The sequence below is a fragment of the Sus scrofa genome, chromosome 13 (genome assembly GCF_000003025.6).
Source record: "Sus scrofa isolate TJ Tabasco breed Duroc chromosome 13, Sscrofa11.1, whole genome shotgun sequence".
Taxonomy (NCBI): Eukaryota; Metazoa; Chordata; class Mammalia; order Artiodactyla; family Suidae; genus Sus; species Sus scrofa.
Genome location: NC_010455.5, coordinates 1,110,539 through 1,133,984, shown reverse-complemented (window position 1 = coordinate 1,133,984; position 23,446 = coordinate 1,110,539). Strand labels below are relative to the sequence as shown.

The window sequence follows — 23,446 nt, the reverse complement described above, 5'->3', positions numbered from 1 at the left end:
TTTTTCTCTATTTCTTTACTTTTTTTTTTTTTTTCCTTTTTAGGGCCACAGCAGCAGCACATGTAAGTGCCTAGGCTAGGGGTCAAATTGGAGCTACAGCTGCTGGCCTACACCACAGTCACAACAACACAGGATCCAAGCTGCGTGTGCAACCTACACCACAGCTTATGGCAACACCGGATCCTTAACCCAGTGAGTAAGGCCAGGGATCGAACCTGCATCCTCATGGATCCTAGTCGGTTTTGTTGACCTCTGGGCGGTGAAGGGAACTCCATGTTTTTCTCTGTTTCTTAAATAGATGTAGTAGGACTGAGAATAGGGATTCGGATTCATTAGAGTCACTGCCGTGGGCAATTCTCCGTGTAAACAGAAGAGATTTCATACTGCTGGCTCTTAGCAAGTCCTCATTGATGTACATGCACACACTTGTAAACATACAGTAGTTTTAGTTGGACTTGGTTGGAGGGAGGTATACTTCTGCCCTTGTGTATGGTTTCTTGACTTCTCCAAGAGGACTCCAGCCCTTAACTTGGATCCCAAATGTATATAACTCATCTGCTGAGACTTGAATTTCCCCAAATAGAAATTTATTTTTTGGATAGAAAATCTGTCACCCTTAATACATAAAGGCCCCCAGTAAAGAGTGTAGAATGCAAATTGCTACCAAAATTTTACTAGTACTTCTATCGGTTTCAGGCAATAAATCTACATTGTGTGATCGTCATTGTCTGAAACCTCAGGAAGATCTCTTGCCACTCTACCCTGCTACTGCGATCTGAATTTTCTCCCTCACAGCTAGTCATCTGGGTTAAAGCATTGCTTTAAAGTACTGCATTTAAAGTGCACAAGGAGGAGTTCCCGTCGTGGCTCGGTGGTTAACAAATCCAACTAGGAACCATGAGGTTGTAGGTTCGATCCCCGACTTTGCTCAGTGGGTTAGGGATCTGGCGTTGCTGTGAACTGTGGTGTATATTGCAGACAAAGCTCGGATCTGGCATTGCTGTGGCTCTGGCATAGGCCAGAGGCTACAGCTCCGATTGGACCCCTGGCCTGGGAACCTCCATACGCCTTGGGAGCGGCTCAAGAAATGGCAAAAACACACACACACACACACACACACACACACACACACACACACAGTGCACAAGGAGTTCCTGTTGTGGTTTAGGGGGTTAAGAAACTGATTAGCATGCATGAGGATGCAGATTTGATCCCTGGCCGCCCTCAGTGGGTTAAGGATCCAGCATTGTCATGAGCTGTGTAGGTCACAGATCTGGTGTTGATGTGGTGTAGGCCTGGAGCTGCAGTTCTAACTCAACCCTTAGCTTAAGAACTTCAATATGCTATGGGTACAGCCCTAAAAAGACAAAAGAAAAAAAAAGTGCAGGACCAAAACATGGTGACTTGGAAAGGTGCTACATTAAGCCATGAATCTGCCATGTTTTGTTAGAGTAACTGCTCTTATCAAGAGAATGCTTTCCAGGTCTCTCTCAGGTCGTTGCTCAAATGCCTTTAAAGTTGAAATTTTTTTTTTTTTTTTTGATCTTTTTAGGGCCACACCTGTGGCATGTGGAAGTTCCCAGGCTAGGGGTTGAATCAGAGCTATAGCTGCCAGCCTACACCACAGCCATAGCAACATGGGATCCGAGCCACGTCTGAGATCTACACCACAGCTCATGGCAACTCCCAATCCTTCACCCAATGAGCAAGGCCAGAGATCAAACCCACATCCTCATGCATACTAGTTGGGCTTATTACTGCTGAGCCACAACAGGAACTTCCTTATGTTATGTGTTTTACCTCTTCCTTTCACCTATTTTTTGTCTTCTCCCACTTGAAGGAAATCTCCCTGAGAGCAGGAATCCTTTTTTGCTTTTGTTTTTGCTTTTTCACTTAAGAATCACCAGGTCTTAGAAGGGTTTCACCAGAGTTCCCTGGTGGCCTAGTGCTTAAGGATTTGGCGTTGTTACTGCTGTGGCTCTGGTTAGATCCCTGACCCAGAAACTCCTGCATTCCATGAATGTGGCCGAATCACTGTTGATGCTGCCCTGGATCATGTGGCAGAGGCAGTGCTGCTCAGGTCTCTCCATAGAAAGCACCACCCCCCGCCCCCTGCCACTGCCGTCTTTGGAAGGAAGTTGCTGTTCACAGCCCACATTGAGGGAGTGGACAGTATTCACCCTCTTCAGAACAGAGTATCTGCTTCCGCATGGGAGATTTGTCTTCTCCCCAATCTATGTACTTATTCATTATTTATATGAGCACAGACCTGTAGATATTTCATACTTTGGATTGCAGTCCAATACTGCTTTATTTTCTTGCCCAGATTGTTCCAGCTTTGGCTGTAGGAAGCTCTTTCCATTGGCTCCTATGTGTCTGTTCTCCCCCACCCTTTTTTTTGTGCCTGTCCCTTTGACAAACTTCTTTTCATTACTGACGTATTTATTTTTAGTGCACTTCCTTACTTTCTGACATCACGAGATGCTTCAGGCTCATCATGTATTATCCCCCGGATGTATTTCCTGCCCCAGTGCTTGAATCAGCCGTTTCTTCAAGGAGTCTTTCATTGGGAAATGATAAGAGAAATCAGATCTGGGCACTGGGTGTGCTTGTTGCTCCTGGGAATTGTCACTTCTAGGCCCCTGCAGCCAAGAGAGCAAGGAAATATCTACGTATGTTACCTCTGTATGTACACACATCCAAAAATATTTCTATATGTAACCATCTGTATCTAAGTTAAATACAAATTCTCACTGATGTCTCCAACTCTAACCCACTACCTTCTCGACCATTTAGTTTCTTCCTGATATTTGGAAAAGATGTCCTTTTGTATCTCATAAAAATCCAGATTCAAATTCAATTTTTTGGCAAGAATATTTCATGGGAGGTGGTGTGTTCTGTCATCTTAGCAATGTTAGCAGCCACTGATGATCATTTCCTAAGATCTCCTAATTCTTTAAAGTTAAAAAAAAAAATGGTTTTGACTGGTTTCACTCTTCTCTGAATAACTGGAATTCTCTATAGAAAGAGAAACCTCGGGGAGTTCCCTTTGTGGCTCAGTGGTTAACGAACCCGACTAGGACCCATGAGGATGTGGGTTCGATCCCTGGCCTCACTCAGTGGGTCAGAGATACAGCATTCAGTGAGCTCTGGTGTAGGTCACATACATGGCTCGGATCCTGTGTTGCTATGGCTGTAGTATAGACCAGCAGCTATAGCTCTGATTTGACCCCTAGCCTGAGAACTGCCAAATGCTGTGCGTGTGGCCCTGAAAAGCAAACATAAAATAATAAAATAAAACCCACCCATGCATCACCACCAGATTCTGATTCGATTGGTCTGGAATGGCATGCTGGAACAGGCAGGTCTTTTTTCTTATTTATTTTTTTATTGTGATATAGTTGATGTATAACACCATATAAATTACAGGTATAGAGATTCACAATTTTTTTTTTTTTTTGTCTTTTTGCCATTTCTTGGGCTGCTCCCATGGCATATGGAGGTTCCCAGGCTAGGGGTCGAATCGGAGCTGTAGCCGCCGGCCTACACCAAAGCCACAGCAACAGGGGATCCGAGCTGCGTCTGCAACCTATACCACAGCTCATGGCAACGCCGGATCGTTAACCCACTGAGCAAGGGCAGGGATCGAAGCCACAACCTCATGGTTCCTAGTCGGATTCGTTAACCACTGTGCCACGACAGGAACTCCAAGATTTACAAATTTTAAACGTTATACTCCACTTATACTTATTATAGTTCTCCATATATGTGTCAGTTTTTTTGTTTTATTCACTTGTTTGTTGTATTTTTTAGATCCCACATGTAAGTGATGTCATACAGTATTTGTCTTTCTGTCTGACTTATTTCATGCAGCATAATGCATTCCAGGTGGATATCTTGCTGCATATGGCAAAACTTCATTCTTCTCATGGCTGAGTAGTTTTCCATTGTATATCTGGTATATTTGTACATCTTCTTTAGCCATTCATCTTCTTTTTTTTTTTTCTCTTTTTCCTTCTAAAAAGAAAGATATGCACCGGCAGCATATGGATGTTCCCAGGCTAGGGGTTGAATTGGAGCTACAGCCGCTGGCCTACACCACAGCCATAGCAGCTCAGGATCCGAGCCACGTCTGCGACCCTACACTGTAGCTCACAGCAAAGCCCGGTCCCCAACCCACTGAGCGAGGCCAGGGATAAAACCTGCATCTTTATGGATACTAGTCAGATTCATTTCCACTGCACCACAGCTGGAATTCCTAGCCATTCATCTGCTAATGTACATTTAGGCTGCTTTCATAATCTTGGCAAATACAAATAATGCTGCTATGAACATTGCAGTGCATGTATCTTTTCAAATTAGTGTTTTTATTTTTTTCAGGTATACAGCCAGGAATGCGATTGCTGGGTGGTATGGTAACTATTTTCAGTTTTCTGAGGAGCCTCCACAGTGTTTTGCACAGTGGCTGCACCAACTTGCATTCCATAACGGGCAGTTTTTGTGGAATTTTTGCAGAGTGATTCTAATGTTTAACCAGGGCCATTTCCAAGGCCCCTGGAACTCTGGAGAGTTGTCTCACATCTACAGTCTCGTCACCTCAATCCAGTTCCCTGTCAGTAGCTGCCACCTCTGACGTGATATTCAGAAGACGAAGCCAGGACAGATGATGCCAGGGAAGGCTCACTAACCCCCCAGGATGCTGAGGCTCAGTTCCAACCATCAGGCCTTTAACATAAGACACAGCACTCTGTCCCACCCTCAACTCCACGGATTTTGCCGTGGCTAGCACTGTTCCAAGTGTTTTAAATCTCTTGACATCCCTACTAGGTTGGTATAATCTCACCTAACAGATGAGTGACTGGATTTGAGAGTTGACTGACTCACTAAGGTCTCCAGCCTTTTTCTGAGCTGGTTCCTGGGCTTTGTCTCATCACGTGACAGCACTTAACAGGCTATGACTCCAAGCCCAGCCCCTCTCAAGGGGCTCCTCCTTCCCTAAGTGTAACAGATATTTACTCTTGAAGCAGAGACAACCTGCAGGGTGCAAGGCCTGAAAAAAGGTGAGGAGGCCTGGCCTGGAGAGAGAGATCCGGAATCCCTGTCCCTCATTCAGCATCAGGCCCTGTCTGGGTGTGGGCGGTGCCCCTCCCCTTCCTTCACAGCTCAGTGGTCTGAGCGTGTGTGAGGGCAAAGTCTAGAAACCCTGGACACTCTACCTCTGACTCCTTCCTGTGCCCACGAGGTCTCACCCGCAACTCCTTCCTCACTTACCCTTTCCAGAAAATCTCGTGGGTGCTCTCCATTCTATCCGCCCCCTATTGCCTCCCCTAAGTCCTGACTAGAACTACACTCATCACCCACCACCACCCCTCCATAATCTCCATCCCAGACAGTAACAACGCCATCCACCCAGACCAGAAACTCCGACCTCATCCTGGCACAGTTGTTCCTGACACTCAATCAGCTATTAAGTCCCAGCAGTGTTACGTCAGGAGGGCTGTTAACACCCATCGGCTCTGCTGTCCCCATGGCCCAGGGCAGACTGCAGCTTTGAAGCCAACTCTGCTCCATTCCCTGTCTACGCCTGCCCTAGGCCCCCGGGCTTCGTACACCATCCTGAACCAACCAATGTGGCTCCTCCTGCTCCCCGGACGCGTCCCTAATTATATAATTAAACCCCCGCTCAAGCTGCAAACCTCTGCGCAAGTGCCAATTCGCTCAGCCTGCTCCAGGAAGGCAGTGACGTCAGCGTTATTTACCGGTCTCCCTCAGCAACCAGGACACCTGCTCCGCTGCCGCTCCGCCCCTGCGCTGTAGGCCAAATTCCCGGGTGCCCCAAGGCCCGAGACTTCCTCCAGAGGCAGGCCCCGCCCTGATTGGCTGCCGCCTGGGCTCGGTCTCCGCGCTCCGTCCGAACCAGGGTAGGTTCCGCCCCCAGGCCCTGCAGGGGATTGGCCCCGGCCGCCCCGCCCAGCTCCGATTGGTCCAGGATGAGGCCCGCCCACGTAGGCCGTCGGGCCCACGGAGGCCAGAGCGTCCAGCATGGCCGGAATGCGTAGGCTGGAGCTGGCGGAGGCTCTACAACTGGGGCCAGGCTGGCGGCATGCGTGCCACGCGCTGCTCTACGCGCCGGACCCAGGGCTGCTCTTCGGCCGTGTCCCGCTGCGCTACGCCGTGCTGGTGAGGAGGGGGCGCGCCCGGCCACTGCCTGCCCCCCCCACCCCGCCCTGCGGCCGCCCCCGGCCACGCCCCCGACCATCCCTGCTTTCCTCTTCGCAGATGCAGATGCGCTTTGACGGTCGCCTGGGCTTCCCTGGAGGCTTCGTGGACTTGCGGGACCACAGCCTGGAGGATGGGTTGAACCGCGAGCTGGACGAGGAACTGGGCGAGGCCGCAGCCGCCTTCCGTGTTGAGCGCGCCGATTACCGCAGCTCCCACGCGGGGTCCCGGCCACGCGTCGTGGTGCACTTCTACACCAAGTGTCTGACCCTGGAGCAGCTGACTGCGGTGGAGAGGGGTGCGCCGCGCGCCCGAGACCACGGGCTGGAGGTGCGGCCAGCCTGGGACTCCACCCCACGTCCTCCCCGGCCCCAAAGGCCTGTCCCGAAGTTTCTTAGTGTAGCTGTTGCCTGGGTGACCAGTTGCAGCCAACCTGGTCTTCCTGCAAAGACCTTATTCTCTCCCCGGTTTACAGGCCTCTATAGCTGTCTTTCCAGAACACATCCATCCAAGTCACTCTTCTGCTTCCCTTTGATAATAACAGGCATTGCACCTTAGGCCCTAGTTTTTCTTGGATGGGAGATAATGGTCGGATATTTTGTGGGAAAACCTCAGCGGTTAGGCTAGACGAGCAGGGGACAGACTTGTATGGCAATGGGTCTCAAACTTTGGCAGGTATCAGGATCATCTGTGAGGCTTATTAAAACAGTGGTTACTGGCTGCACTCCCAGAATTGCTGGCTCAGTGGAGGAGGGGGAGAAGGACCTGAGAATATGCATTTTTCAGAAGTTCTAGAGAATGCTGATATGGCTGGTCTGGGTACCACATTTTGAGAACTACTGGTGTAGGGCTGTGCATGCATCCTGGAGGCGGGAGCCACTAAGGTTTAGTGATGTGGGAAGGGCCAGCATTTATGGAGCTGGATAGCATGCCCTGGCTCATTTCTTTGCAAAGACTTGGGCCCGCTAGGCTCCATAGAGGTACATGTCCTCAGGCCTGGTTCTGCTGGACTGATAAGGGGTGAGCCTCTGGAGTATCTGGCTGGGCTGAGCTCCCTGAGTTCCCAGATTCTCCCATCTCCTTCCTTTCCCAGGTGCTGGGCCTGGTGCGGGTGCCCCTGTATACCCTGCGGGATGGCGTGGGAGGCCTGCCTGCCTTCCTGGAGAATACCTTTATTGGAAATGCACGGGAGCAGCTGCTGGAAGCCCTCCAGAACCTGGGACTGCTGGAAGCTGGTTCTTTCGCCCGCCTTAAGATCTCAGCTCCTCCTCCCTAGAGGCAGCCCTCCTTGGACTAGTGGCACCTTCCTGAGATCAGGGCCTTTGTACTGGGGAGGGAGGGAGGAAAAGGGGTTGTTTTCTTTTCTGGGCCTGGGCCTGATAGATGATAACAGATTAAAAGAGAAGTGTGTGTAATATGTTCTGAACAGAGGGCCCCCACAGCGACTCACAGCATCAGTGGCAAGAATCTGCCACTCACCCCAGGGCACCCTGGCAGATTCTCAGAACCTGCCTCTTCCCTATACATTTGCACACACACAGGATGGCAGCCCCCAGACATGCCGCAATCTGCCCATACATGAGCTGATGCCCCTCCCCCCACCCCCTGCCAAGTCCGGTTTAACCAAGAAGTGGCGTGTGTGGGGCATAGAGTATCATCACACCCATCTCCTTGCTGGGAAGGAGCTTCTGAAGCAGGGAAGGTCTTTCCTCACACTCCTCCATGGCTGTTTCCAGGGTCCAGTCCAGCCCTGGCTGGTTGATGAGGGCAGAGAAGCAGATGACCCTCTTTCCCCCGAAAGTGGTTGTATCCTTGCCTGGGGGTTGGCCAAAGGAGGATCCCCCCAAAAGGAAGTAGAGGGTCCTAACCAAGTCCCTGCCCTCTTCTGAAACTGAGCAGAAGGGATGAGGAAATGGTTTGGCCTCCATGGACCAACCTTGGAATTGGATCCTGGCGCATCTCCTGCAACGCTTTCATTTGGGACCCCTAAGCTCCAGGGGACATCAGAAGGGAGCTGGCCAGCCCTGACAAAAAGAACCTCCCAGTAAAGAAGGGCTTGTAGCTGGACCTCAAAGCCTTTCAGTTGTTTCAGCAAATGAGCTGTATGAAATATTGGAGGTCTAAGAATGAGAGAGAGCCTAAGACCTTGATCTTCCATGTGGCCATGAAGCTCGCTTTCTTTCTTTCTTTTTCTTCCTTCCTTCCTTCCTGCCACACTTATGGCATGTGGAACTTCCCAGGCCAGGAAGGGAACCTGTGCCATAGCCGCAACCCAAGCCCCTACAGTGGCAATGTGGATTCTTAACCCACTGTGCTACGAGAACTCCAGGAAGCTTTTTCTTAAAGAGCCAAATAGTGAATATTTCAGGCTTTGTGGGCCACAGAGCATGTAAGTAGCAAGGTCGGACACATAAATTGCTGGGTGTGGCTGTGTTCCATTAAAACCATTTAAAAAGGGATGTGGCCAGTCTGAGGGCCACAGTTTGCCAGCCCCTGCTCTAGAGGGAAAGATAATTATGATGCTTATTTACTTATTTTATTTATGTCCATGCTAAGAAAGGAAATAAAGGATTGATACAAGTCCTACCTTGCTGTCTTTCACTGTTAGTTGAGGTGGCCTGGAAGGGCCTCTGAAGAGCATTTAGGGTGGATCCAAGGAGGAGTGTGGGGAGAGGAGTCTAGGTGTTCCAGGAAGAAGCACATGTTAAGGCCCTGGGGTACGTCTTGGCAGATTATCCCAAGACAGAGGTAGAGAATTAGACTCTGCCAATTGGGTGGCAGCAGGGGGTGAGGCCATGACCTTGCAGGTCATGATCAAGGGTGTGGTGTGTGGAGCATAGGCTGGGAGGGGCTTAGAGAAGAAGAGGGCCTGGAGCTGGAGAGAAGTGGGGGCATTTGAGAGCTGGTGCTGGGGCAGCAACAGGCCCTCTGGCGGGCTGGCTGGAGGGTGTCCTAACTACAAGTTATAGATGAAGGGAAAACCTGGCAAAGCTGGAGGGGGGATCACACAAGCTTTTGGAGGGTGGAGTCAAGGTCATTTAGAGTATATGCTGAGACCTACATTTGTGAGTCATCAGCATCAGAATGGTGTGGCAAGTTTTCACATTGGATGACACAGTGATGGACAGTGATGGGGTGTGAGGCTTAGGTCTCAATAAGACAGCAAAGGCAGGAGGTGACTTCAGAGGGCCTAGCAAACGAGTCTTGGCGAGGCAGGACTCCAGCATGGGCTGCAGTGGTGGGGGAGGTATACCAGAAACAGCTGGCAGCACTGAGGAAAGAGTTTAAGGGGCCAGATCTCTACTAGCTTAAAGGATTCTTTCGCTGATCAAGAGTTTATCCACAATGAGCACATGAATTTCAGATTACATACAGCGAATCCATGGAAACTGCAAGCAGAGATCAACAGAGATCTCAGACCCAGGTGGGAGACCATAGCCCCAGTTCCCCAGTCCTAGGTAAAATAAACTGACAACATAGTAGGATGGAATCTAGGATATAAAAATGATAATGATGATGGTGACAACAGTTGAACATTTTGGCGGTGCTTGCAGGCTGTATTCTAAGCTCTTTTCATATATTAATATTTGTAATTTAACCCAACCATATCATAGAAAGACACTATTACATTATCTCCCTACTCCAGATAAAAAGACTTAGGCAGGAGTTCCCGTCGTGGCGCAGTGGTTAACGAATCCGACTAGGAACCATGAGGTTGCGGGTTCGATCCCTGCCCTTGCTCAGTGGGTTAACGATCCGGCGTTGCCGTGAGCTGTGGTGTAGGTTGCAGACGCGGCTCGGATCCTGCGTTGCTGTGGCTCTGGTGTAGGCCGGCGGCTACAGCTCCGATTCGACCCCTAGCCTGGGAACCTCCATATGCCGCGGAAGTGGCCCAAAGAAATAGCAAAAAGACAAAAAAAAAAAAAAAAAAAAAGACTTAAGCACAAAGGACAACAAAATAATATACTTTGCCTAAGTGATAGGTCCTTTGTTGTGCCCATGAGGAAGCTCCTAGGCCAGGGATCAAATAGCAGCAACCCAAGCCACAGCAGTGACAATGCCAGATCCTTAACTGATGCGCCACCAGGGAACTCCTAAAAGATAAATCTTGAACTCTGCTGCTTGAAGCGGAGACTCTATCTTTAAGGATCCAAGAAACACCAAATTACTCACCTACTGGGGCTTGGAAAACCTCAGTAAATCCTCTGGGCTTGTACCACCTTCTCTGAAAGAGTGCCCATCGAGTTCTGTGAGTACATGATAAAACTGGAAACAAATGACAGGGAGAGACACTCTGGAACTTTCTTCTTTATTATTGTTCACATCACCTGAACTTTCTACAGTATGTATGCATTTTGTCTATAAAATGTCCAGTTAAAAGAATGAAAATGTGGAGTTCCCATCTTGGCTCAGCGGAAAAAAATCTGACTAGCATCATGAGGATGCAGGTTCAATCCCTGGCCTCACTCAGTTGGTTAAGGATCCGGTATTGCCTCAGGCTTGGATCTGGCGTTGCTGTGGCTGTGGTGTAGACCAGCAGCTAAAGCTCCAATTGGACCCCTAGCATGAGAACCTCCATATGCCGCAGGTGTGGCCCTAAAAACAGCAAAAAAAAAAAAAAAAAAAGAATAGTAAGGAATTTGCTTTTTTTCTTGTCAGTTTGCAGAAACCCAGCCCAAATAGATCTAAAGAAACAAAGGATTCAAGGCATGCACAGGACACAACCCAGGAAGAATACCAGGCAGTCTGTCCAGTTGAGGGAGAATCTGAAGTTCTCCAGTCCCAAATGAGAAAAATCTTGGTGGAGCCTGAGGGGCCAGGTGTGGTCACAGGCTCAGCTGGACTCTCCCTGCCAGCCCCAGGCGATGCCCTTGACTGCCCAGACCTGGCTCCTCTGCCCTCGCAATGGCCAGGAAAGCAGAGAGCAGATATGGGGATGGAGCAGACAAGGGAGGGGACAAGGATGCTGTGTAGCACCAACAACCTATGCCTACCCCAGGTGGGAAAAAAGGCTAGAGACTCACACTTCCTCTTTGTGCCAATAGGGACCTTATTCACAAGATTCCGTACTTCTTCACATGGCTGTACTTTGGTGTAGAAACTCATTCCTATGATTTTCAATAAAGGCTTTGCTCCATGTTTAATATAACCCTCAGAGGATCCCTTTTAATGGCTCCGTAAGTTTCCCGGCAGGCATTTCCTCTGAATTTTGATCACCTCCTCTAGTTTCTTATCTCCAACCCACCAGAGCTGAGAAAGCTATGACCTTGGGCTCATTGCAGTGTAATCCCGAATCCCTTCCCAAGGCCCCCGCCCCGCCCCCCCAACTCCTCTCTCCCAGAGTTTGCATTTTGCTTTGCTAACTTCAATTCCACCTTTTTTTTTTCTTTTTTGGCCACACCTGCTGTATATGGAATTTCCCAGGCCAAGGATCAAATCCAAGCTGGAGCTGCCACCTATGCCACAGCTGCAGCAACACTGGATCCTTAACCCACTGCACCACATTAGGAACTTCCTGTCTTTTTATTTATTTATTTATTTATTTGGTCTTTTTAGGGCCACACCCATGGCATATGGAAATTCCCAGGCTAGGGGCAGAATTGGAGCTGCAGCTGCTGGCCTATGCCGCAGCCACAGCAAGGTGGGATCTGAGGTGCCTCTGCAACCTACACCACAGCTCATGGCAATGTCAGATCCTTAACCCACTGAGTGAGGCCAGGGATCGAACCTTTGTCCTTAGGGATACTAGTCGGGTTCGTTGACTGCAGAGCCACTTCTTACTTTTAATGTCACTTCCTAAGGGAAGAAGTCTCCAGTCCTGATTTTCTCATATTATATAGAAAATGGTAGAATAAAATTGAATAAAAGAGTATGCAAATCCTCCCCAAAGTAGGAAAGAATACTATAAATGTATGTCAGGTAATCAATTTGTTGTAATTTTATGGGTTTTTTTTTTTTTCCCCTGAATTTTGTCATGTTTGTGGTATTTTTTCAGCTTTTGTTTTGTGGGTTTTTTTCTTTTTATTGTTCAGCTTTTGAAAGCTGTAATTTGTTGCAATTTTACATCCTATATCAATATTCCCTTTGGTTTCTTTTTTCTAATTTTGATTTCTTTTTTTCCCTAAAGAACATTTCCCAAGTTGCATAGGATTCGGGTACCCAGGAAGCCTAGTCCTGCCTGCATGTTGAGGCCTGGCAGCCCTTGTTGTCAGGAAAGCAGCAGGAAGTAGCCGTCACCACCGCACACTTCCCAAAGCCCCTGGTACCAGGACAGAGCCCCAAAGTCCAGGAAGGAACTAAAGAGGGAATTAACTGTTATCCCTTTGAACTTTTCTTCAGCTTCCAGAGCTAACTCAAACTATTCCTCATTTATACAATAGATAGTAAATTATCTAAATTTTCCATTCTGAAACTTAGGGATGATGAATATGAGAATATGAATGGAGAGGGTAATTGACTCTCTGTGAGCAGGAAGGCCCTAAGAATCACACTCCATTCCCAGAGGGTGGCTTCTTCTTGCTCTTGTCATGGGACAAACCATCGCCACATGTAGTGGCTTAGAGTAACAGCAGTTGTTTTATCTCTCGTGTCTGGAGTGGGATTGAGGCTGGACTTGACAGCTCGGAGCTGGCCTGTCCTCTCTGCCTGATCACAACCTCAGAGGTAGATGTTTTTTAGAAAAACACAAATATCTATGACCTCAAGTTGAAAAATTATTCAAAAGAGATGGACATTGTGCAGAAAATTTAGGAATATTTGAATCACTTTATTTAGCTTATATTTCCCACGTATGCCCAAGAGTCAATACATAGAAAAAAATGAAGTAAGAAAACATTATGTTATGGCCTATGCCAGAAGACAGAATTATTTTTCTTCCCCTTTCTTTCTTTATCTTTTTTCTTTTTCTTTTTTTTTCCTTTGGCTGTGGCATGCAGCGGCTTGATATGCCGTTCCCAGACCAGGGATTGAACCTGGGCCACAGCAGTCAAAGTGCTAAATTCTAATCTCTGGAACTCCCAGAATCTTTCTTTCTTAGAAGTACATAAAATAGATAGTTCCTGTTGTGGCTCAGGGTGAACGAATTCGACTAGTCCCCATGAGGATTCAGGTTTGACCCCTGGCCTCGCTCAGAGGATCAAGGATCTGGCGTTGCTGTGAGCTGTGGTGTAGTTCACAGATTCGGCTCAGATCCCATGTTGCTGTGGCTGTGGTGTAGACTGGCAGCTGTAGCTCTGATTCTACCCCTAGCCTGGGAACTTCCATATGCCATGAGAAAAAAAAAAAAAAGGAAGAAGAAGAATTGCATAAAATAATAATGCAGGTAGTAGTCAATAGCGTCTTACAATGCAGGACATGCAGAAGGGGAGAAGCTCGTCTTTCACCCTGGAGGCGCCTGGAATCATAAGTGACTTGAAACAACCCACAGCAGGCAGCTGGTCTGAGAGACACATGTCAGAAAGGCCAGCAACTGGTTCATCTGGTTCATCCCCCGCCTGAAACACCAGGCAGAGACCAGGAAGGACAGCACCGAGTGAAAAAGCCAAAAAGTGAGTTCGTGGAGACCAAACAATATGCCCAGCGGTGGCGCTGGGGTGGGTGAGGTGGGTGGGACAAGATGCTGGCAGAGGCCTCCCCAGTGTGGAACAGAAAGGAGGTTCAGGGGTGCAAGGCTTGGGAGGGTGAGTGCTTCTGCTGTTGGTGACCAAACTATCCCCAGGTCTCCTTCTAAAGGGACTAGGAGGGGGAGTTCCCATCCTGGCTCAGTGGTTAACAAACCTGACTAGCATACATGAGGACCTGGGTTCAATTCCTGGCCTTGCTCAGTGGGTTAAAGATCCAGCATTGCAGTGTGCTGTGGTGTGGGTTTGCAGACGTGGCTCATATCCCACATTGCTGTGGCTGTGGTGTAGGCTGGTGGCTACAGCTCTGATTGGACCCCTAGCCTGGGAACCTTCATATGCCACAGGTGTGGCCCTAAAAAGACAAAACAACAACAACGAAAAGACAAAAGGGACTAGGAGGGCCTAGCCAAGCAGGGAAGAGATCACAGGTGGACACAGAATTGTCTCCAGAGACAGGACAGGTTGCCTGGTTGAGGCAGGCACAAGGGGAAGCAGAGCCTTTATGGATCCATTCTGAAGGAAGGAGTTAAAATTCTCCTGGGTCTGACTGGGACAAAGATTTCAGGTGGAATAACTCAGCCACTTGACCCACTCATAGGGACTCTGACACCAAGTACTTTAAGATCTGTTCAAATATTGATTTCAATACCCCATTTTCAGAGTTCCCCCTGTGGCACAGTGGGTTAAGAATCCGCTGTTGCTGCACCCGTCCTGTAGGTCACAAGTGTTGCTCAGAGTTGAACCCTGGCCCAGGAACTTCCATGCTGCAGGTGCGTTCAAAAAATAAAAATAGAAATTACCTCCTTTCCCAAACTAGAATATGGTCGGTTGAAGCGGCTCCAACTTTGCAGACAAAGTTGCTGAATGAAACTGAACACGTGGTCTCCCTAGGTATCAGGCACTGCTGAAAAAATGCCAGTTCTATATGAAGTAACATATATCTTATGTCATGTGGTGTTCGTCCCAGAAAGGCCCACTTGCCCCAAATCTCCCTACTGCCTACTTGTCCTTCAAAGCTCATCGCCCCTTTAGGGCAGGTCTGGTCCCCCTAATTTTGGCTGCCGTGCCAACTTGAGCATGCCGCCACAGGAAAACCATCTCACTGGCCAGAACCCTTCCTTTAAATTGTTTTTGGCCGGGCTTGAACACAACTTTACTTCCCCAGCATCTGGCAAGTTACTAATGAAGTAGGCCCAGGAAGCCCTCAGTAAAATACTTATCAAATTCATGCTTCTGGAAAAGTCTCTTATGAAAGCTAAACAAGCCTATAGAAACTCAATTTTGAATATTAACTTAGATTAATTCTTTTTTTTTTTTTTTTTTTTTTTTTGCTTTTTAGGACCACACCTGCAGCATATGGAAGTGCCAGGCTAAGGTTTGAACCACAGCTGCAGCTACCTGCCTACACCACAGCCACAGCAGTGAGGGATCTGAGGAGCGTTTGCAGCTCACTGAAATGTCAGATCCTTAACCCACTGAGCAAGACCAGGGATTGAACCAGCATCCCCATGGATACTAGTGGGGCTCGTTACCACTGAGCCACAATGGGAACTTCCTAATTCACATTCTTTTCCAAGTTTTTTTCACATTATGGCAAATAGCACTGGAGTGGGATTCAAGAGGCTTGCACAACTCCAGAGGCCATGTGACTGGGCAACTTCCTACCCTCTCTGGGTCTTGGTCTCCCTGTCTCCTGTGCACATCTCAAGGGTGTCCTTTGTCTCCTATTATTTATCACACCGCCTGGCACATAGTATGTGCTCAATAAATATTTGAATAAGTTAATCTGTGAAATGAATGAAAGTTAGGATAAATTATTTCAAAATTCCTTTTTTGTTTGTTTTTAATAAAATGAGTTGGATTTTTTTAAATTTATTGTTAAAGTATAGTTGATTTATAATATTGTGTTAATTTCTGCTGAATAGCAAAATGATTCAGAATATACACATATGTATCTTTTTCCATTATGGTTTATCACAGGATGTTGAATATAGTTCCCTGTGCTATACTAGGATCAAAGGACCCTTTTTGGTTTCCTAGTAATGCATACTTCCTGTCACTCTATCCATTCAAAACACATATTAGTTCTTAATCCATGTGATACAGTTTAACAAAGTCAGTTTACACTGCTGCTTGGAGGTATCCTAGCAACTAATTACCATGGCAACATCATACTTCCTAGTCATCAAATATGGAAACAGTCGAGATGAGCCGATCAGTATTTATATTGAGGTTTAGAACTCAAATCCAGCCTTACTAATTACTGTCTTATAATGTTTCAGCAGTCCCGAGGGACACTTCACAGATTCTCTCTTACCTATTGGCTGATAACTGAAATCCTATGATTCATCTCTCTAGTGTGAAGAGCTTTATGTCCTTTAAAAACATAGAACATCCATGTTTTTAAACAGAGTCCAATATCAGAACAAGTATCTTTATGTATTGACTGCATGAAACTTCTAAAGATACACTGGTTGAGAGGGTCATGTTGCTTCAGTTTCATAATATTATCTTAAGAGAATTAAGCTCACAATTCATTGTTTCGGGTCTGCTAGCATGACAGCTGGTGGTAGTTTGTCAGACTGCAGATTAGGCCCCCAAGTGCATTCATTATGGCTAATTACACCAAAAACAAGTTATTTATAGAAGGTACTATTTCCATACATTTTAACAGATAAACCAAGCCTGTTGGCTGAATGATAGATTTTTTTTTTTCAGGTATCACTCAACATAGCAAAAAACCTCCTAGCTCAGCCAGTGGTCTGCCATCACATCCTTTTTAGCTAGAACATTCTGGGCTTTCAGACCTTTGAAAGCCACCAGAGTTATCCAATGGTTCCTGCCTTCATAGTTATTTTAATTGGGATTTGGGTGATTCTGACTGAATTTCCTACTAGAAGAAGGAAACCTACTTCATAGCTTTAATACAGGGACATTTGTAATTAAATGCTATTTATTAATTATGTGAAACCAAACCAGATGGACATGTAGAAAAGGGCAGGTAAATCTGCTGTAAACTTCACCCCAAACATTCTAAAACAATGTCTTTGATGAGAGAGAAGCAAGAATGAGAACCCTTTTGAGTCTAGCCCTGCAGAGGCTGTCAGTACACCCTGAATTTCTGCTGACCCATTCACTGGCTAATAGATGTTCAGGTGTTTTGCCTGTCTGACTCTTCGCTGATGCTGGACCAGCCAGGCAGGTGCCAGATCTAATTCAGATTCTGCATGACCTTCTGAGATTTTACTACCTAATCACATTCATAGAGGTAGTCAGAATGTGCAGTGCTCATTTATAAATGAGCTGCAAAATCAGGACTTTGATTCTACTTCAGATGGGAAGGAAAATCATTCTGCTTAAATAAGATTGTCTACCTTGGTTATATGCATCCCAGCACAAGGAATTTGGGCTGGGGCAAAATGCAGAAAGTCAAATATAATGTTGGAAATTTATATACATTTCCATTTTCTGATGGGCATATGTTATTTATGAAGTTTTGGGTTTTCAGTGACAGAAAATCCAATTTAAACCTTTTTAGCTCATATACGTGGAAATCTGAGAAGTATGTAGATTTCAGGAATAGTTGATCCAAAGTTCAATGACTTAGTTTTTTTTCTCACTACGTAGCACTGCTACAGTGAGGGCTCCGTCTCAAGGCTGGTATCCCTTATTTATATCCAAAGGAAGAGTCCTTATCTCTGCCATGATTGGCCAAAACTGACCAATCTCTGTGGTCAGAGGATAACAATATACTTTGGCCTGGGAGTCCTAAATCAGTGACCTACCCAGGGGAATAGGATTAAGTGATGGTCAGTTGTATTCAGAACTCACGGCTGCTGTTTATGAGGGAGGAAAGAGAACCACAACGTCCAAGCTGTCAATAACGGTGCCATCGAAGACTGAACATTACCTTTGAATAAGTACATGATTATTTCTGTCAATCAAAGTATAAAGAGGGCACAAAGGAAACTTGTATTTTTCTGCCTGATTTCAAACAATTCCCTGTAATTGAAGAATTTACGTGACACCATTGTCTCTCCTTGGCAGTTTTCCCACTTCCATCCCACATTCAACAGGAGACTGGAGTCAGAAATGGATTTTGTAGTTTCTATATCATGGTAACTAGTGGCTGTGGCTGATCTCATGTTCCAGGTTTTGCTATTAGGAATGCTTGAGCAGAAAGAGTCAAATGTCCTGTCCCCTGTCTGGCTCAACCGTTCTGCTCTCAGTCGAAGCTGGAAGAGTCAAGCCTCAGCAGCAATATCTCAAATGGCCAATTTAAAAAATTTACTTACCAATTAGGCTGTTCTCCAAAGTGTGTTTCGAAACATTTGTTTGCTTAAGTGACTATAAAATTAGTAATACAGTTAGGCATCAAATGAATGGGCTTTCAGGTTTCATTGAAAAGCTCTGCTTGGAGAGAGCATTTTGCATTGATTCCTGTCATCCTTAAAGCCACTATGTTATCCAGCCCCTTACAACTGATCCAGAAGTACATTTAAACCTGCTCACCCCTGGGTCCCTTGAGATTGTGTGAGCATGTAATTGCTGTGTGTGTACACGTTGTTTTTGTTTGTTTGTTTGTTTTTGTTTGTCTTTTTAGGGCCGCACTTGCAGCTTATGGAGGTTCCCAGGCTAGGGGTGGAATCCGAGCTGGTCTACGCCACAACCACAGCAACATGGAATCTGAGCCACATCTGCAACCTACACCACAGCTCACAGCAACTCCAGATCCTTAACACACTAAGCAAGGCCAGAGATTGAACCTGTGTCCTCATGGATGCCAGTCAGGTTTATTTCTGCTGAGCCATGGTGGGAAATCCCAAGTACTTAATCTAAATCATTGTATTTAATTTGCAGTGTCATTGCATTGAATGTGAGTCCCATTTCACAGATAAGGAAACACCTTTGCAGAAGCTAATGATTCGTCAGCTGTCTAGAGCCAGAAGTAGCTGAGGCTGAACTGAACTCAGGTCTGCTGTGCTCACAGCCCAGGAGCTGACCCACCTAGGTTCATGGCCTCACTCTCTCCAGGACTTGAATTAAGTTAAATTTTCATTTTGCTTTTAGCTTTGCCTCCCCCTGGCAAACTTTATATTCATTGACTCAGTACTTACTGAGCACCTCCTATATGCCAGATACTGTTCTAGGAGACACAGCAGCGAACAAAGCAGACGAATCCTTCCTTTCAGGACCTTACATTTTATCAAGATTAAGCTCAGTTGTCTGTGTCCTGATGTCCCAGGTTTTCACCTAAATATCTTTTTCCTTTCAATCACTCAATAAACTCAAGGCCTTTTCCAAAGGCTGCTTGCTCTGAAATATAATTCAACATTTCGATTCTGTTTTGGTTTCACAAGAGGCATCAGAGCCCTGAATTTGCTGCTTACCCAAGTATGTGGGCACTGGGGTGACCCATGCATTGACATCTGTTTGGACTGAAAGAGTGGTGGAGTTTCCACTCTGACGCAAAGGGATTGGTGGCCTCTTGGGAGCTCTGGGACCTAGGGTAGATCCCTGGCCTGGCACAGTGGATTAAGGATCTGGTGTTGCCACAGCTATGGCTTAGGTTGCAACTGCAGCTCAGATCTGATCCCTGGCCTTGGAAGTCCATATGCCATGTGCTGGGCAAAACAGAAAAAATAAAAGTGTTGCAAGTCCAGTTTCCAGGGAAGCAGGTTCTGATTTTCAGGCAACACATTTTTTGGAAAGGACTCACAGGCACCAACCAGACAGGGGGAAATGCCCAACTGCTGTGCAGCTATTTGAACTGGCTTCCTCATTTTGGTGAGACCAGCAACAGTTGTTCAACTGACTTCTATTATTATGTGGTTCCCTTTGATATTTGGTGTTATTTGAGGACTATGATATTGTTTTGTTTAGTTGTAGTTAACATTTCCTGGCCAGACTAGGCTTTGGACCTCAAGTTATACAGATTACATCCTTTAATTCTCAAAACACCTCAGTGAGATAACTACTACCCTCCCCATTTAACAGAGGGGGAGACTGAGGCACAGTGAGGTTTGGCAATGTCCACAGCTGATATCTGAACCCAAGTCTACCCGAAGTTGGGGCCTGCGCTCTGACCACTGTCTAACCTACCCGGCCTCTCCTCTTTTTGCTAGGTTGCCTTGAGTCTCCTCTAAGTTTAGTGGTTACAGTATACTCTTGGTCTATATGACCTACTGATTTATTTACCAGCAAACATATTGTATTCTGAACAGTGTTCTGGGCACCAGAGCTATGACATATAAGACAGACCCTCAGAATATATCACAAGGTAGTGAGGGGCTTCCGAGAAAAAGGGCACTTACCAGAGGGAATAAGAGGTGCTAAACTTCAGAAAGCCCTGTGTGCAATGAGGTACACAGGTGGCCTCCTAACCGTCATAGGATGGGGAGCTTCCCAGTGAAAGCGACAGGGACCGGACAGCTAAGGAAAAGCCTAAAGCAAGGATCCAGATACGCCTGTGTTCGCGCAGGAGTGAGCATGGGGGGATGTTCCAAGAAGCCAAAGGATACACATACTTGGCATAGACCCAGGGATGGGGAGAAATCCAGGATGTCAGGGCCCCATGTGACAGACTGGACATGGTAATTGTTGCCTTGGAGACCGGGCAGGTCCAGATCAGAAAAGCCTTCCAAACACCCCTATAGAGACCATTTTGCCCTAAGAGTACTGGGAAACCACTGCAGGTCATTAAATAGGGTGACACTATAAGATTTGCATTTTGTTTTGCCAATACATTTTTTTTGGGGGGGTCAAGCCCGTGGTATGTGGGAGTCCCAGGCCAGGGACTGAACCCAAGCCATAGCAGTGACAACACCAGATCTTTAACCCACTGAGTCACCAAGGAAATCCTAATATGTTTTTCTTTTCTTTTCTTTTTAGTGGCTTTCTTGAGATATAATTGACATACAATTAACCACACCTATTTAAAATAACCATTTGGGTGAGTTTCCACGGGCATATATCCTGCTGAAACCATCAAGTGTTTGTGTCACTCCAAGTGTTTTCTTCTGTCCCTTTAAAAATCCTCCCTCCTTACCCCAGGCCTAGCCCCAGACCATCTGCATTCTGTCAGTAGAGATTAGTTTTTATTTTCTAGAGCTTTATGTAAATGGAATCAAATTTTGTAAAGAATATACATTTTTGTATTATTTTCAGCAAGATCATGGAGATTGCCAAAGCAAGAATGGATAAAAAGAAAGACTAGAGGCTTTAGCTCATAAATTATTGGCTGAAGTAACTCGCACCTTTGGAAAGGGGCTCTTTCTGAAATGCACTCTGTTCATCGTGATGTAAAGTGGCAGAGCTAAAAGCAAGCTTAGTGATGTCTAATTCTACCTCTCTCCCGGGACCTTGTAGGTCTTTGTTTGCAAGGACAGAAATTCAGTTCAAGCTGTCTGGAGGGCTTGCACAGGCGCGCGCGTGCGCGCGCGCGGGCACACGCGCACACACACACACACACACACACACACACACACACACTCTCATGATTTTATTGGTTCATGCCACTGAAAAGCTCTGCAGTGGCTGGCTTTAGGTGTTGATGCTCAAATGACCTAATTAGCCCTTGATTTTTCCCGATGACTTAGTTCTCTTCTCCTTCACCACTGCCATGTCATTGCTGTTGCTGTGAGAACATTTAGGATCTCACAGCAACTTCCAGTGTTGCTAACTAGAGTCCCCAGGCTTCACACCGTTTCCCTGGAACTTTGTCATCTTGTACCTGGAAGTTTGTACCCTTTGGTCAACATCTCATGCCTTCCCTACCCTCCAGCCCCCTTAGAGTTTCTTGTGTTTATTTAAGCTCTTGCTCCAGAAGTTCCATTCAGCGTCTGTTGTTCCATTTTCGTCTTTAGGTGGATGGTTATTTTGCCCTGGGAACTCATTTCCTGTTTAAGCTATCACGTATGTTTGGCCTTTTTTTTTTTTTTTTTTCTTTTTTTTTTCTTTTTAGGGCTGCACCTGAGGAAGTGCGGAAGTTCTCTGGCTAGGGGTCAAATCAGAGCTACATCTGCCACCTACGGCACAGCCACAGCAACGCCAGATCGCTGACCCACTGAACAAGGCCAGGGATCGAACCCGCATCCTCATGAATACTAGTCAGATTTGTTTCCACTGTGCCATAACAGGAACTGCCCCCCCAAACCTGGTTTTGATGAAAATCCACTTCCCTTCAGGGGAGTTTAAAGACAGGAAATGGGATAAGCCCCCAGGCAGATGGCTTGGAACCCCACATAACTCCACAGACGACGCTTTGGATGCCACTCTGCCAGGCAGTCCTGTGAACAGTGGTCTCCTAGGTTAGACTCCATTGTCCCAGAGATCCTGAGGGGAGGGAGGTGAGTGAGCGAATGCTAGACATCAGCTGTCCGGTACTGTTTTCATCACCCCAGCAGGGCTCCTGCAGTACTGTTATGCACCCTGGCTGCACGGGCAGCCTGCGCTGAGGCTGCAGGTTTCTGTGGCCAAGAGGTGCCTCGGATTCATTCAAGGCCAGGCTCTGGAGAGGGAGGAGGAGTATTTGGAGGCCTTCCTCGGTGCATGCCCTCTGTCTGCTCTGCCCTCCAGCCGTCTCCCTGGGCTGTAGCCACCTGCCCCCACACTAGACAGCCTGTCGTGTTGTTGATGGCTTTTTCAGATCCATGGCTGCATCTGCTTCTATAGCTTTTCTAGGGTAGATTTAGGTGGAGAGAGCCGGCAAAGTGGTTAGTACACTTTGACAGAAATAGGAAGAGACCTGGACACATGTGTCTCATTTTACAGAGCAATTGGCACGAACCTCTGTGTATCACTTCTCTCTTAGAAGGAGTGATGGGGAGAGCAGGACCAGGAAACATAGTCAAGGACCAGTACTTTTTCAAAAAATTTATTTTACTGAAGTTTATCTGATTTACAATGTTGTGTTAATTTCTGCTGTACAGCAAAGCGATTCAGTCTTACATATATATTCTTTTTCATATTCTTTCCATTATGCTTTATCACAAGGCATTGAATAGAAGTCCCTGTGCTATATAGTAGGGCCTTGTTGTCTATCCATCCTGCATGTAACAGTTTGCATCTGCTGACCTCACACTCCCACTCCATCCTTCCCCTTACCCCTCCCCCTTGGCAACCAAAAGTCTGTCCTCTATGAAGGACCAGTATTTTTTAAAGCAGAAGAAAAATATTAAACTTTAGCCCTCTATTTTCTTCTCAAATCAAACCCAAGTTAAATCTTCTTTTAGATAATTATTCAGACACCCTGAAAAGCATTTAATAATAGCTTTTAATGATTCATATGAATATTTTTCTCTGAAGTTGCTTGTCTTTGGGGAATGTTGGTGTGAAACTTTTGCTCCTCGGAAGTACGGGTGAGGTCTAAGTACTTACTGCTTTGTGAAGTGGTTATGATAATAGGAATTAATAATTGTATTTCTCTGTGCTTTGCCAAAGCAGTTGGGCATTGCAGAAACACTTTAGAATAAAGCAATAAATAGATAAGTAGCTTAAAAAACCCTTTAATTAAGCCCCTTAATATAAAGTACAAGTTCATTCTTTTTTTTTTAACCCCAGTGTCTACAAACTTTAAAAAATTGTGTTTGCACTAATTACTTTGG

At 46.4% G+C, this 23,446-nt stretch overlaps 1 protein-coding gene across 1 annotated transcript; it reads left to right on the top strand.

Moving 5' to 3' along the window:
- NUDT16 (nudix hydrolase 16) lies at positions 5,949–8,805 on the top strand. Its single transcript, XM_021071323.1, has 3 exons — positions 5,949–6,180; positions 6,280–6,549; positions 7,313–8,805. Exons 1-3 carry the CDS (start codon positions 6,043–6,045, stop codon positions 7,493–7,495), a joined length of 591 nt encoding a protein of 196 aa, XP_020926982.1. The 5' UTR covers positions 5,949–6,042; the 3' UTR covers positions 7,496–8,805.

Bases quoted from the DNA above. Each gene is read 5' to 3' on its own strand.
- NUDT16 (XM_021071323.1), top strand. From the start codon at position 6,043: ATGGCCGGAATGCGTAGGCTGGAGCTGGCGGAGGCTCTACAACTGGGG. The intron at 6,181-6,279 runs GTGAGGAGGGGG...TCCTCTTCGCAG, and splicing joins CGCTGCGCTACGCCGTGCTG to ATGCAGATGCGCTTTGACGG. The intron at 6,550-7,312 runs GTGCGGCCAGCC...TTCCTTTCCCAG, and splicing joins CCCGAGACCACGGGCTGGAG to GTGCTGGGCCTGGTGCGGGT.